The 13,643-nt window shown below is 52.8% G+C and overlaps 3 protein-coding genes across 3 annotated transcripts; 1 reads left to right on the forward strand and 2 right to left on the reverse strand.

Annotated features, from left to right (window-relative positions):
* Positions 1-1,739: 1,739 nt before the first annotated feature.
* POLDIP2 (DNA polymerase delta interacting protein 2) lies at positions 1,740-9,462 on the reverse strand. Its single transcript, XM_071765644.1, has 11 exons — positions 9,258-9,462; positions 8,745-8,826; positions 8,049-8,146; positions 7,005-7,101; positions 6,465-6,540; positions 5,844-5,951; positions 5,500-5,636; positions 4,525-4,551; positions 4,195-4,320; positions 3,714-3,793; positions 1,740-2,214 (listed from the first exon to the last, which is right to left on the reverse strand). Exons 1-11 carry the CDS (start codon positions 9,425-9,427, stop codon positions 2,100-2,102), a joined length of 1,116 nt encoding a protein of 371 aa, XP_071621745.1. The 5' UTR covers positions 9,428-9,462; the 3' UTR covers positions 1,740-2,099.
* Positions 9,463-9,505: 43 nt separating this feature from the next.
* On the forward strand, positions 9,506-11,848 carry VMA12 (vacuolar ATPase assembly factor VMA12). Its single transcript, XM_071765648.1, has 6 exons — positions 9,506-9,731; positions 9,810-9,883; positions 9,958-10,047; positions 10,946-10,982; positions 11,239-11,351; positions 11,439-11,848. The coding sequence occupies exons 1-6, from the start codon at positions 9,521-9,523 to the stop codon at positions 11,532-11,534; spliced, it is 621 nt and encodes a 206-aa protein (XP_071621749.1). The 5' UTR covers positions 9,506-9,520; the 3' UTR covers positions 11,535-11,848.
* A 439-nt stretch (positions 11,849-12,287) lies between these two features.
* Positions 12,288-13,488, reverse strand: SEBOX (SEBOX homeobox). The gene is made up of 2 exons (XM_071765649.1): positions 13,003-13,488; positions 12,288-12,874 (listed from the first exon to the last, which is right to left on the reverse strand). Exons 1-2 carry the CDS (start codon positions 13,276-13,278, stop codon positions 12,629-12,631), a joined length of 522 nt encoding a protein of 173 aa, XP_071621750.1. The 5' UTR covers positions 13,279-13,488; the 3' UTR covers positions 12,288-12,628.
* Positions 13,489-13,643: the final 155 nt, after the last annotated feature.

Below are 13,643 nucleotides of genomic sequence, written 5' to 3' on the forward strand. Positions count from 1 at the left end.
GGAAACAAAGAGAGGCAGGAGCGAGAGGCATTATTCCTTCAGCGCTTTATTGGTCAGTTCTCTGTACAGGTATTCACAGGAGAGGAAATGAGCCCGGCCTGGGGACAGCGGTCGGCCCCGCTCTGAAACGCTCCCGTGGGAAGAAGCAATCGAGGAAGGACCCACCAGAGCCCCTTGGCAGAGGTCGGTCCCTCCACAGAGGCTGATGGAGCAGAAACATTCCTGAGCTCCCCGTACCGCTTTGTCCTGGTCACCTCGGTTCTTGCCAATCATTATTCATAAAAAAAAAAAAAAAAAAAAGTCTGTTCTGGGCCCAGCCGTACCCTCACCTCATACCAGGCTCACCAGGAGCTGCTCTGCCTGGTGCAGGCAGCCCTTGCCCACCGGACCAAGCTCTCATAGACCTCTCTCTGCTTGTTACTGGAAGCCCTCAGTCCACAGCACCCCAGAAACACGGGCAGCAGGGTTAAACATCTACAGTGGTTTTGCAATTGCCACTAAAGCTGCAGTCAGTATGCCACTGCTGCTACTCCAAGCTGTGCGAGGGAAAAGCAGGTTCCTACAGGTCCTCTGAACACAAAGCATTATTCTCCCTTTTCCTCCTGCAAATAAATCACCATAGTAGTGGCAACGTGGGGTTGTCAGCTGTGGGCCGTACTTATGGATCCATTTCTACCCCTAAAAGCAGGGTGGCTATCTAAAGCTTTCAAGTCTATAAGCAAGGTAGATGGCATGTCCTATCTGACATAAAGGAAGACATGAATTGGAGACACCCATGACAGATACACATTGTTTAAGCAGTACTAATCAAGTCTCTTTATAGAGGTATCTATTGCTGGCTGCAGGACAGCACACAAGTCTCAAGTCTCTCCCCCTGTCATTTCTGAAGGCTGTTTGTCCAGCAGCCAAGCTGGCTCACAGCACTGCCTTGCAGAGAAAGATATTGCAAAGAGCCTGTTCAGAGAGGACTTGGGAAGAAGGGAAAAATAGGATACTTTTGAGAAATACAGTCCTGTGAGTTCATTACACCTTGTCACTTAAGGAAGACCAAAGTAAGGAAAAAAAAACAAAAACAAAACCCAAAAAAACCAAAACCTAAATCAAATAAATAAAAAAAAAATATCACAACCCAACAAGCTGAGCTAGCGGAAGCAGAAAGCCAAGCACTACCTCACTGTGGCTGACAGCACAGCAAGTTCAAACCAGCTCTCCCTGCCAATGCAGAAACTACCAAGGAAATACAGTGACAGCCACAGGCAGAGTGGGGAAGTATCCTCCAGCAGCTGAGACATCCATCCCTGCAGCACAGCACACCTTGGAAGGGGAAGGACCCCCCTTCAGCTCTCCTGTACAATCACAACACACAACCCAGTGCTCTGCACACACACAGCAGCACGGCAGCCTGCTCAGCACCATCTGCCAACCTGCCTTCCCCACGCTGTGCTCTCTTCTCTGACAAAACAGGCTCTGCATTGCTCCAGTGCACTGCCCAGACAAGCTGAACCACAGGGAGCGTGGCTCACAGGCTGCTCCGCCACGCACCGGCTACATCCCAGAAAGCAGCTGAGCTGCAGGAAGGCTGAGCTCATATTCCTGATCCCTAAAAAATCCTCGCTGCTGCCTTCTGAAGCTGCAAGAGGTCTGGGCTGACTCTGCTGTGCACGTGAATGAGGGGGGAAGCAACAAGCTGGAGCAGGCTGGGTGCAAAGCCTAGGCCTCTGTTTATAAAGGAAGACTGGTTGCAACTGGAAGGGCCAGTTTATTAGAGTAAACCTCACATTGCAGAGAATTCACAACACATTGGAAAGGGTCCAGGCCTGCTGAGGGGGCCAGTCTGCTGCCACGGCACAGATCTACAGCCCCATCTCCAACCCCAGCAGGTGCCAGGGAGGGAAAAGTTAACTGTAACACAGCTTATGTTTACAAGCAGCCTGAGAGAGCCAGTACTGAAGTTCAAAAAGAGCCTCCCCGTTAGACAACAGTTAAAACAAAAATGGTTTAAAATGTTTAAAAGCTCCATGTTCTTGGCTGCAGCATAATGGGGAGGCAAAGGTCTACAACACACAAAGGTCTCTGTGGGTCTCAGCACTCGGTCTGCTCTACCAGTGAAGGCCGGAGGGAGGGGTCTTCTCATCTTTGTTGCTTTCCAGAGAAAAGGGTGGGATTCTGACATCAAAGTGGGAGCCATCAGGCCTCTCAAATCGAAAAGTACCCCTGCAAAATAATGGCAGAGATCACGCTGAGACTGGGGACAAACACAGCTAGGAGTCATCAGCTAAAAGGCAAGACTTGAGCTCCTGTTGTACCGTGCAGAGCAACTCATAGCAAGGCTGGTTCAGCAGCAACTGCATCAGCTCAGCAGCAAGGGTATCTGCCTGCCAAGATGACTCATGTGTTGGAAGACTCCTGGTCGTTTTTCATCACATCTAAATATACATTTCCTGAATAAGGATGATGTTTGGAGCCTCCAGGAGGTAAGCATGTTCCAGGCATCTGCAACAGTGTTTACCTAACTCCCACCCCACAGCAAACAGAACCATCTGAGCTATCTTTACAAACTCATTACACCTAAATTCAGATTCGTATTTCGCAGCAGAAACTCTGCTGGATAAGAAGTCTCTGGTGACATGAAATTCCATGACAGGTGTACTTTGGAACAGCTTCTGCTTTGCATTTCAGAACTGAATCTGCATGTCCTTGTACAAACAGAATTTCTTTACTGCCCCAAACTCCAGATGACTACATGGGCAAGAAGATGGCAGAGATAAACTAAGGGGTTGTCATCCCAGGGAAGACACAACTGAACACCAGAAGTCAAGCTGAGCAGCTTCTGAGCTACAGAACCTTTTCTTCAGGATGCATGCAGAGGGAAAAAATTACTAACCAAGCTGGTTCTACTCGCCAGGGCATGTACTCAGGCAATTATAATGGAAAACAAGGGTCTATCCTATAGGCAAAGAGCTGCTCTCTTGCTTTTCCCAATTTAAAGGCTGTTCCAAGGCAGCTTAGCTCCAAAACAGATTTACTTAAAGAACACAATCCAGAAAGGCCTGTTATACAGAAGGCAAGAGGAGGCTGTGCAGTTCTTGCCCACAGAGAGATGATACTCAATATGATAACCCAGCTGGAATGCAAACAGAGAAACTGCTTTAGCCCTAGAGCACTGGAAAAAAAACCTCAACCGAGTACTTTTCTACTTGAGTTACAGAAGAGGGGACATGAACACCAGTTAGACTGAAGGCCTAAACTGGGAACAGAACCACATGACAATTCCTTGTGAACACAGAGCTGCACAGCTTCACTCAGGGGCAGAATCAAAGCCCAGTCCTCTTTATTAGAGAGGATGCCAGTGCACAAAACCCTGCTGCCTAGGGAAGTGCCATCATGAAGCTTCACCTCCTGCACTGAGGACTGAAAGGAACAGAAACTGAGTTTAGCAGAAAATGACAGAGAACTACTTTGTGTCTTTTCAAATTCAGTCTAGCACAGACCAGGGAGGGAAAATACATTAGCCTGGAACCTCTTGGTGCAGAGTATCAAAACATCTTATGACCAACTGTGATACTGCTATAGAGAAGCTCATAAAAATTTTAATTATCAAATACGTCTGGTCCAGTCCACTTCCACCTGTCCTCATCCCTAACTCCAGGCTGCAAACTGCATCCCAGTGCTGTGGGGTCCTAACAGCCAAACCAGTAACAACTGCTTCTTACCACATGTGACCACTGGAAGCCTGCAGGGAGACGTGACTGCTGTACTGAAACGCCGGCTGTTCTTTGGATAAAACTGGCTCCTGAGGAGACAAGAAGAGACCACTGAGCATCAGCAACTGATCTTCACGTTTCCTCACAGACAGGCATCAACAGGAAATGTATACAGTGAGATGAAAAACAGAGATCCACACCTGAGCAATGCTACCAGTTACACAGCAAACAACTTGCCCAATGAGTAGTGCCAGAACCACACATTATTCCAATTTTTCCCATTCCCAGGATCATTCTCTAACGTGTGAAGTTTTGGTTCATACACACTCACAACAGGTGGCAAACTCAAGAGATTATTTTTTTCCCTCATTGCCAGTTTTCTAGCCCATCTATTTCTGTTGCTCACAAAGCAATTTACCGACAAACCAACCCAATCAAGAAGACTCCAGCCAAGGGCTGCACTTCCCAAGAAGAGCTACACCACACCTACCCTTCCTACAACACCACGGCCCCGGACTGTTTCCAAGGTGCCAGACAAGCTGAATATCCTCCAGTGCCTCTCTCGGAGCTGTACCACTTCACTGTCAAGGTTCTCCAGGCGAATACAGTAGCGCCACTGGACAGAAGAAAAGACTGTTATCAAGAACTGGAATCAGCTGCAACGAGTTGATAACCCAGTATCAGTTGATAACCCACAGCCGATACCGGGACAGAGTTGCCAGGCAAGGGCTACTCTCCCTCGGAGCTTATCAGACAGCAACGATGCTGCAGCAAATAAACTCCTTCCCTTTAGCTGCTTCATGAAACAAAAGGCACTTACCCAGTAGACATGGGAATTCTGGGCTTCCTGTCAAGAGAAACAAAAGACTTTAGCAGGTGCCCTTCGACGCTCAGAGCCAAAACCTCTTCAGCTGTCAGAACAGCACAAGCAGGGGGGCTCTTGCTCCATGCCAGCTTGATGCAGACAGCTTGCATGAGCAAAAAGACAGCTGCCCTCCATCAGCTACTGCCTGGCACTGGCTCTACTCTAGGCATGTAAACACGAGGTGGGAGATTTGCAAGGAGCTCGTGATCTCCATGTTAATTAGACACTTTCTACAGATCTATAAACACCCGTTTCCTTGCCTTCGGGCACATGTTTTTCTGACAAGGGTAGGACAAACATCAGTTGTGCTCCACAGAAGCTGCAATTCCACACCAAAACATCCCACCTGCCACAGCACAGGTTCCCCGACAGCTGTGCTCCTCCAGGCTTGGAAATTCAACTGCTGCAGCAATTCCCAGCCCTCCCACTCAGAAGGCTATTGGAGCCTCATTATTTTGCTTGGTCCATAAGAAGTTCTTAAACTATAAAGAGCACATGGTTATCAACTGAACCCATAAAGCTTTAGCCAAGCCCTCTAGCCCACATCAGAACCATGAAAAAGGGGTGAATACCCAAAGCACCACACCATTGGGCAGGATAATGGACCCTTGATCCCACCTGTTACACACATACCCATCAATGACTGAGGCAGCAAAGGACCACTTCAGCAGCCTTCCTAAAAATCCTTCACAATTATCTTGCTAACACTGTTCTGCAGAAAAGCAGGAGCTGTTCTCCAAAAACGTATGGCAAAACAGCTTTATTTTCATACCCCTGACAGACACCACAACAATGAAATGGCAACTGTGTCTAAGGAAGTAATTTCTGCAGTAAGCAGAAGATACCCTCAATCAGAAAACTGATTTTAGAAAAGAAACACAAGTTAAACAGGTCACAGAACTAACCCAGCAACACACAACACAGCCCTACCCTCATGCCCATGTAGAAAGGGATGACTGTGACACGGATGTTCTCCGTGGTTTCTCGGTGCACATCGGAGAGCTCCAGCCAGGGGTGGTTCTTCTCCTGCCACGCACACAGTGTGTCCCTTGCTACAAAAGGTGGAACTGTAAGGAGAAAAAGATGAGAGTTTATGAGGAGAGATGTTCCATAATCAAAGTGCCTTCCCCTCAAAGCAACTCCTTTCACAAAGTTACAGTAGTTAAAGAAAGCTTTACTGTAACAAAACCCAAACCAGACCAAAGTTTTGACACTGTATCCAAGATGATGGATTTTGGATTCTGGTCAAAAAGTTCTCTGAAGCTACAAATTACCTTTTGTTTGGTCGTACAAGAGAAACCTCTCAAAGAGCTCATGCTGGATGGGCACTTGATCAGTGGAGCTGTAGGGGAGGATATCTTCATGGCTTACGTAGTCTAAACCTGAAACAAAACCCCAAAAGCCACTGAACTTCCCCCACGAAAAGCAGCTCAGAAGTCTCCTGGAGGAGAAATGGATCACACTAGTGAGGAGTTAAGTATTTTGGAAGCAGCAGCCAAAGCTCATACCAGGACTGCAAGAAAGAATGGAGGAAAGGTGGCAGTAGCAACCCTTGGCAACACTACCCTGGGAGGTTTCTCCATAGAATAATTCCCCTGATTAACAGACACTGCTTGGGAAGTGACTGCACTGCCACAAGAGGACTTTGGGCAGGACACACACAACAAGAAGAGATCTATTTAGCTGTCCTGATAACAAAGCAGAATGGCCCCAAGGTACAGGGTACACCAATGGGATCTGTGCCTCCAGCTTGGAGCAGGCATTTATCCTCCCCTACAGGTAAGTCCTGCAGGAACTGCTGCTCCACTGGAAGAAATGGACTGTTGGTGACTCTTCTGTCTCTCATCTTATGCCAATCTCCATCTCCACACAGGGGAAATGTGTATTTGACTCACCTGGTATGGCATAGAGGGCTCTGCTGTCATCGTGATTTGCCAGGAACGTCACCGCTTCCGTCTGTGATCTCTGTGACTGAGGAAAGGGAAGGTTTATGGGTTTGTGGATTGCTGTGGGCCACTTCCCAGCCACCTTTCAGTTCACTGCTGTAGCTTCTAAAGAATGCAACATTTATTTTATTTAACCAAATCACCTCAGGACATCTCTCCTTTTAACTCCTCTGGACTAACTCTCCACTCAAACAAGTGAAGAGAATTTTCAGTGCTGCAGCCCACACTCACAAGGACCTGTGAGCAACTCGGTAGGAATGCTCATGGGGTGAGGAAGGGAGGTTGGAAAGGGGAAACAGGATCCAGAAAACAGCCATATGGCAATTCAGATTATCTGTCTCGGAAAAAATATGACTTGAACAACAAAATTGTCCTCAAATTCTAAACAAGTTAAGCATCAAAGCCAGTTTGTTTCAGTGCCTGCCCATCTAAAGCATTCACACAGAAGAAGTTTTATTAGTTTCAGTACTAAAATCATTGGTTACTTACTATATGTGGACAATCCCGGGCATCTATTAACACCTGATAGTAAGTATGTGTCTTGCCCTTGACCTCTTTGGAACCATGGCCTGCAGCATTCTCACTCCTACAGAGAAAAGCAGAGCACTGAGCTCAAAGGTGGCAGCAAAATGTTCTTACTAGGACCAAGCACATCCATTAACGATTTGGGGTTTCTTATAAAAATACCTTTCACAACCTCTAATCACTCAATTCCACCCAAATTCACCTCAAGTCAGGTGCACAATGACAGATGCCAATCACACCTGGCAGATCAACACAGGCCAGGGGGGAAATGGATGAAGGGGAGGGAGAAGTGACCAATGACTGAGTGCATGAAAGGATGAGGGGGCTTTGGATGATGATGGGGAGACAGATGACAAATCCAACTCACTGGCAACCTCCCAGAACCTCCATTTTCACACAGGAGCCTAAACCTCACTCAAAAAACAATCACAGAATCATAGAATGGTTTGGTTGGAAGGGACCTTAAAGATCACCCAGTTCCAAACCCCCTGCATGGACAGGACACCTCCCACCAGCCCAGGCTGCCCAAGGTCCCATCCAGCCTGGACTTGGACACTTGCAAGGAGGGGGCAGCCACAGCTTCACTGGGCAACCTGTACCAGTGTCCCCCTAAGTACCTCAGCCTTCCCTACATCTTGGGTGATCAGCTCTCTCATTTCCTTCTGGAGTGGGCCCACATTTTCCCCAGTCTTGTATCATTGCCATACCTATAGAAATTTTATCTGTTGTCCTAAACTCCCCTTGTCATATCCACTTCTCTCTGTGGGTTTGTTTTATGGCAAAAAATGCCAGGAGCACTATCTCATACTTCCTTCATCCTTTTTCCCTGTCTCTAACACAAAATTAATCCTCATACAATATCTCCTCTTTAAGCACCTCTCTTCTAGTTCACATTCACACAGAACAGACCCATACCATTAACCTCCTGAAAAAGATTTCTTTACCCCAGCCAGGAAACTGGATACAAAATATAAATGTAACCATAAGACAGCCAGGATAAGTTCTTACTTTTCTGTCACAGGAGAAGCCACATCTCGATCATAAAGCCTGGCTTGCCAGGGAAACAGGACTATGCCTCGATAGCCAAACACACTGTGAAGAAACAGCTGAAAGAAACAAATGCATCTGAATACACAGCAAGCTTTAATCACCTGGGACACATCAGAAACATGAAGCAAAAAGCCCTCTCCTGAGGTGAAATGAGAAACATTTCCAAAGGGTACAAACACGTGGGGTAGGGATATAAGGAGAATCCCCCTGGTAAATCCAGGGGGGAATCCCTGGTGCAAACACAGCAAAGAAACAAAAGAGGGAACAGAAACAGCTCAGAGGGAGAGAAGAAGTTCATGTCATCTGTATCCCATAAAAGTGAATGTATAAACAAGTAATAACGAGAGAAATGCAGAAAGGAGACCAGCAGAAATTGATCTCTTTTGCTCCGAAAGGAAAAAAGAAGCTTAAATAAAACCAGCAGAGTAAATGCCAGTGTAAGAACAGTGGTGTTGTGCTGCAGATTCTTATCAACCTGCTACTGTCAGATGACTGACAAACTGCAGACACAGCAGAGACACAGAGCACTGAACTGTGAAACTTCTGGACTCCTACCACAAGGCAGTAGCAGCCTCCTCGTGAGTAAATCCCTGGGCTGCCCAATCTCTGCAGGAAGAGCCAGCAGACTCAGTGCTGCTCCCCAGCACTGCTTACCTGACCCGTCTCATATTTGCCGTGCTGCTTTGGTGCCTCAAACACCCCCACTGTCTCCAGCACTTTGCCCTCGGGACGGTTTCTAGGAGCAGAGAGGTGTTTCAGGGGGTGTGCAGGGGCTGGGGGGACACAGCACTCGAGCCCCAGGTGCTAGCCAGGCACAGCCCCTGCCTCATATCTCTCTCGGGTACCCCTTGGGAGCCCCAGTACGCACCAGGCTGCCCAATTACCCCCTCTCCCCTGCCAGTCTCCCCTTTCCCAACTGCCCTGGACACCCCCTCACCCCCTGCCCAGCTGCCTCCAGTCCCCCCTCCCGCACCCCCAGGCAGCCTGACAGCTCCCCAGCTCCTTCCCAGTGTCCCCACAACGACCCAAGAGGCTCCCAACTCCCACCCCCCCTTCCACCCCAGACACCCCTCAGAGCCCCCACCCCACACCCCTCGCAGCCCCCCCCCCCTCACCCCAACCTTCCCCCAACACCTCCGGGCCTCGCTCCCCCGCCCCAGGCCTCACCGTGACGAGAGGTTCCTCCGCGGCGGCAGCAGCAGCGGGAGGGCCGCGGCACTCCCCGCACCCAGGGGCCGCAGCCCGCGGGCCGGGGGCTGTTCCCAGCGCGGCGGTCCCCGGGCCCGGTACCGGCTGAGAGCCGCCGCCACGTACCGCCGAGCCGCGCAGCCCGACATCCCACCACCGGCCCACAGTGCACCGCGCCCGTCTCCGCCCCCTCCTCTTCCCGGCGGCCTCCGCGCCGGGCAGCGCCGCTCTAGCCCGACTCTATGGTTCTCCGCGTCGCCCAGGCGACGGCTGCCGGGAAGATGGCGTCGGCCGTGCGGGCCGGGCCGCGGCTGCGGCGGGCGGTGGAGGGGGGAGAGCTGGCGGGGCTGCCCGACGGCCTGCGGGCGGAACTGGAGGCGGCTTTGGCTTCCGAAGGCGCCGTGGTGCCCTTCAGCCTGCTGCGGGGGCTGCACGCCGCGCTGCGGGAGGCAGGTAGGCCGCGCTGCCCACGGTGCTACGGGCCCTGACCCGCCGGGCCGCCGGTAACAGTCCTGTCCCAACCCCCCGCAGAGTCCCCGCTGTACTTACACGAGCTCCTGGAAGGCTGCGAGATCCACCTGCCCGAGGTGCCGGTGCCGCCGCGGGTAGGTGAGGGCCAGGGGCTGCCGCCCTCTCCCAACGCCCGTGCCCGGCCCTCACCGGGACTTCCTTCCCCCAGAACCCGGAGCTCGTGGCCCGGCTGGAGCGGATAAAGGCCAAGCTGGCTAACGAGGAGTACCGGCGGATGACCCGAAACATCACCGGCCAGGTGAGGGCACTCCCCGCTGTCAGGAGACCTTCCCCAGAAGTGCTGCCGGCAGCAGCCTGGCAGAGAGTGAAGGGAATGTGCCCCATAGAGCAAGCGCGGTACTGAACGTGGGCAGGGATCAGGAAACTGCACCCTGAAACTGTGCGGGGACAATAGGTATGGGTGTGGGACAGAGGTAGGATGGAGGCAGGAGGATAGGACAAAGGGTTGTCAGGATGGTGAAACAGTTGAGAATGAGTTGGGAACATCTCACTGTGCCAAGGAGCTCAGGTTTTGATCTGGGAGACTGAGCACCTACAGTAAATGTTTTACTGGGAGCATGTGCTGCGTTTTCCTGAATGGTTACAGTTTACTCATACATTACAGTTATGTCAAGGTAAAAGCTGAAAAAAACAGGGTAATATTTTGGCACCTATTTTTTTCTGAGATCTTTTGGCACAGTGACTTGGGACCAGCCAGCACCCCTTCTGACTGCATTCCTCATCATCCCATCCTGCTGTCCCTCTGTGTTTATGTCCCCTGCATGTATCCTCCTGTTGCCTTGACTCTCATGGGAAGTTCTGCTTTGCTCTCTGTCGAGCTCAGCTGCTTCACCAGGGTGGTTTCAGCAGAGCTATGGTGGTCACAACAGGTCCTCTCAAACATTTGGTTCTAGCCAGCAGCATGGACACAGGTGACAAGGCAAGACCCTTTAGTATCTCTCTTAAAAACAAATCCCAGATGCAAGAAAGCACTCACACTCTGACAATGACCCCCCAATAACCCACCCACCCACTGCCAGGGCCCCCCCTCTGAGCTTCTGAGCCTCCGGCACAGGACAGGGCATTGGCATCACTTTTGTTATGCAGTTAACATTACAATACAACAGATCACAAGTTGTTTTAATTCCTTCTTTTAGGAGAGGAATGGGACATTGGCTGACTTTGGGAGGCAAGGTGAGTGTCTGCCCCTCCAGCTGACCCCTGGCAGTGGGTACTGACGGGTCAGTCACCGTGGCATCACCAGCTCTTGGCAGTTACCTCACCACCAGCTTTTAGTCCTCAAAAGCATTCCTGGAGCCAGGGGGTGACCCTTTGGTCCTTGTTACAAATACATGGGGAGGCACAAAGCATCTGAATCCTTGGGTGGAGCAGGGTCAGGGCCTGTCCCCAGCCCTGCCTTCCAAGCACAACTCTTTCCCCCTCTCCCCAGCCCGCTCCGTCAAAGCCGTTGTCATCACCGTGTTCAACTTCATCGTCACCGTGGTGGCCACCTTCACCTGCACCTACCTGGGCAGTCAGTACGTCTTCGCTGAGACAGCGGCGGTGAGTGAGGGAGCCTGAGGTGGGCCCTGGCACTTCTCTCTCTTTTTGTGTCCCCAGGGTCACTTTTCTCTCTTTCTGTGTCCCCAGCGTGTCCTCTCAGCCGTCATCGTGGCCTCGGTGGTTGGTTTGGCTGAGCTGTACGTCATGGTGCGGACACTTGAAGGGGACCTTGGGGAACTGTGACCTCACACACCTCCCTATGAACTGTGGTCCTCGTGCTGGGGGCTTTTGCCCTCCCCAGGAGTCATTAATTTGGGGCAGGTTTTATCTTCTGCCATCTGTTTGTACCTGCTCCCGGGAAGATTTGCTGCGTTCCTCAGACCTCATCCTTCCTGTTCCTGAAACAAATCATGGATTAAAAATGCTACAGCCACAGAACAGAAGCAAGAAGAGCTGTGGCTTCTCATCCCCCAGCACAGAGGGATGTTCACTTTGTTCTCCTCCTGTGAAGTTCCTGTCCTTTTATTCTGAAAATAAACGATGCTGCGTGTTTCCAACTTTCTTCCTGACGGGAAATCCGTTGCGATGCGGGACGCCCACCTGGCATCTAAAAGACACCACAGAGAGCAGGGGGATCTTCCCTCTCCTTCCATCCTCCTCCTGCTCAAACTCCCCTCTGCCTGCCCTTGCTGCTCCTGCCTGCTCCCTTGCCCAGTTCTGGGAGAGCGTTATTCCCGTGGGATCTGATGGGAGCTCATGTTTGGAGGTGAGCCCTTTCCCCTCCAGTCCCACAGGGGAGGGGGGAAGCACCTCAACGCTGAGCCTGGGGGGAGCTCTGGGGTCCCACAGAGCAGTGAGTGGAGCCAGCTGGGTGGGACTGGCTGGGGAGGGGACACAGAGGCTGGCACCACCGGAACCCCCAGACCCAGGGACACCTGCTGGGCAGGCAACCCACCAGCTGCAGACACGGTGATTAATGCTCTGATGGCAGCTAAGCCCTCTGCAAACACAGCTTTAATATCCGATACGGGATCTGCCGGCACCTGCGAGCGTGCCTGCGGATTAGGGGCGGCCGCGCCACAATCATCCACAGATACAGCCTCAGATTAAGGTATTTTGTTTGTTTGGTTGGTTTTTGGTTTTTTTTTTCCCTAAAGATTAGTTGGTATTAGAGGGCTGATGGAGAGCCAGCCCCACCACACCGGTATTTAGGATATTGGATGACATCTTCGGGACCAACAGTAATTCCACACCCTAAGGAAATTGATGGGTGAAGCTGGGGGTCCCTGGGGAGTCATCAAGAGGGGGGCCCTGATGCCAGGGGGTCCCTGCCACGGCTACGGCTCACCCAGGTTGGTGATGGCCGCACTGTAGATGAGGTCGGAGGTGGATCCCAGCGAGGTGGGGAGGCCCCGAGCAGGGCTGGGGGCTCCCGGTGGAGGCAGGGTGGGGGCTGGACCTGGGGTGGTTCCATTAGGGGGTGGCGGGGAGGGACCCGGCTCCCCTGGCCGTTGGGACAGCGGTGTTGGTGGCTCCGGTTTGGTGCTGCGGATCCTGCGGGCGCGGCGGTTCTGGAACCAGACCTGGACCGGGGAGAGGGTTGGGGGCACCGTGAGACACTGAGAGTGGCCCGACGGGGCAGCTCCGGGGAGGAGGGGGTCCCGGCCCCGGTAGGGGGATACGGAAGGGGGTGGGTCCCGGCTGCGCTCACCTGGATCTTGGCCTCGGGCAGGTGGGTGAGCTCGGCCAGGCGCTCCCGGGTGGCGATGTCTGGGTAGGGCACAGCGGCGAAGGCCCGCTCCAGCTCCCACAGCTGCCCCCGGCTGAAGGTGGTTCGCCGCCGTTTCCGCGGCCCCCCCGGGCATGAACACGGCCCCGGGGTGCAGCCCGCCCCTCCCTCCACACGGCCGCTGCCCGCCCCGCCCGCCCCGTCGGGGAACCGGAGCACGGGCTGGGGGGCTCGGGAGGTGCTCGGGGCCGCGCTCATCCTGCCCCGCTCTCCCGGCCCCGCCGGAGACCCGGCTTTTATCCCCGCTGGGCCCCCCCGGCGGGCTGGGACCGCCCCGAGCGGGCGGTGCTGCTCCCCCCTCCCCAGCCCTTCCCGGCGGCTCTGGGGGCCGTTCCCCCGCTCCCCATCACCCCGTTCCCTGAGAGACAGTCCCCCAGAGCATCACTGGGGCTCACTAACCCCAACCAGCCCCTACTGGTCTTCCCCTCCGTCGGGACAGCGTGGAGCCCGTGAGGATCCTAGAAACCCCCAGCAGGTGTGCGGGGTCCCCCCTCTCCCCTTCCCCAGCTCCCAAGGCCGAGATGCCACTGCCTGCCCCCTCTTCCCTCCCCCTCCAGCCCCCC

The sequence above is a fragment of the Heliangelus exortis genome, chromosome 21, assembly GCF_036169615.1.
Source record: "Heliangelus exortis chromosome 21, bHelExo1.hap1, whole genome shotgun sequence".
Taxonomy (NCBI): Eukaryota; Metazoa; Chordata; class Aves; order Apodiformes; family Trochilidae; genus Heliangelus; species Heliangelus exortis.

What these genes read in the sequence shown, in the direction of transcription:
- POLDIP2 (XM_071765644.1), bottom strand. Translation starts at nt 9,427, where the DNA reads ATGTCGGGCTGCGCGGCTCGGCGGTACGTGGCGGCGGCTCTCAGCCGG. An exon ending in GCTTCTCCTGTGACAGAAAA is followed by an intron (nt 7,102 to 8,048) that starts GTAAGAACTTAT and finishes TTTTCTCTGTAG; the next exon opens with GAGTGAGAATGCTGCAGGCC. An exon ending in GCCGTGGTGTTGTAGGAAGG is followed by an intron (nt 3,794 to 4,194) that starts GTAGGTGTGGTG and finishes TTGTCTCCTCAG; the next exon opens with GAGCCAGTTTTATCCAAAGA.
- VMA12 (XM_071765648.1), top strand. Translation starts at nt 9,521, where the DNA reads ATGGTTCTCCGCGTCGCCCAGGCGACGGCTGCCGGGAAGATGGCGTCG. An exon ending in GGCTGACTTTGGGAGGCAAG is followed by an intron (nt 10,983 to 11,238) that starts GTGAGTGTCTGC and finishes CCCTCTCCCCAG; the next exon opens with CCCGCTCCGTCAAAGCCGTT. An exon ending in TCTTCGCTGAGACAGCGGCG is followed by an intron (nt 11,352 to 11,438) that starts GTGAGTGAGGGA and finishes CTGTGTCCCCAG; the next exon opens with CGTGTCCTCTCAGCCGTCAT.
- SEBOX (XM_071765649.1), bottom strand. Translation starts at nt 13,278, where the DNA reads ATGAGCGCGGCCCCGAGCACCTCCCGAGCCCCCCAGCCCGTGCTCCGG. An exon ending in TGCCCGAGGCCAAGATCCAG is followed by an intron (nt 12,875 to 13,002) that starts GTGAGCGCAGCC and finishes TCCCCGGTCCAG; the next exon opens with GTCTGGTTCCAGAACCGCCG.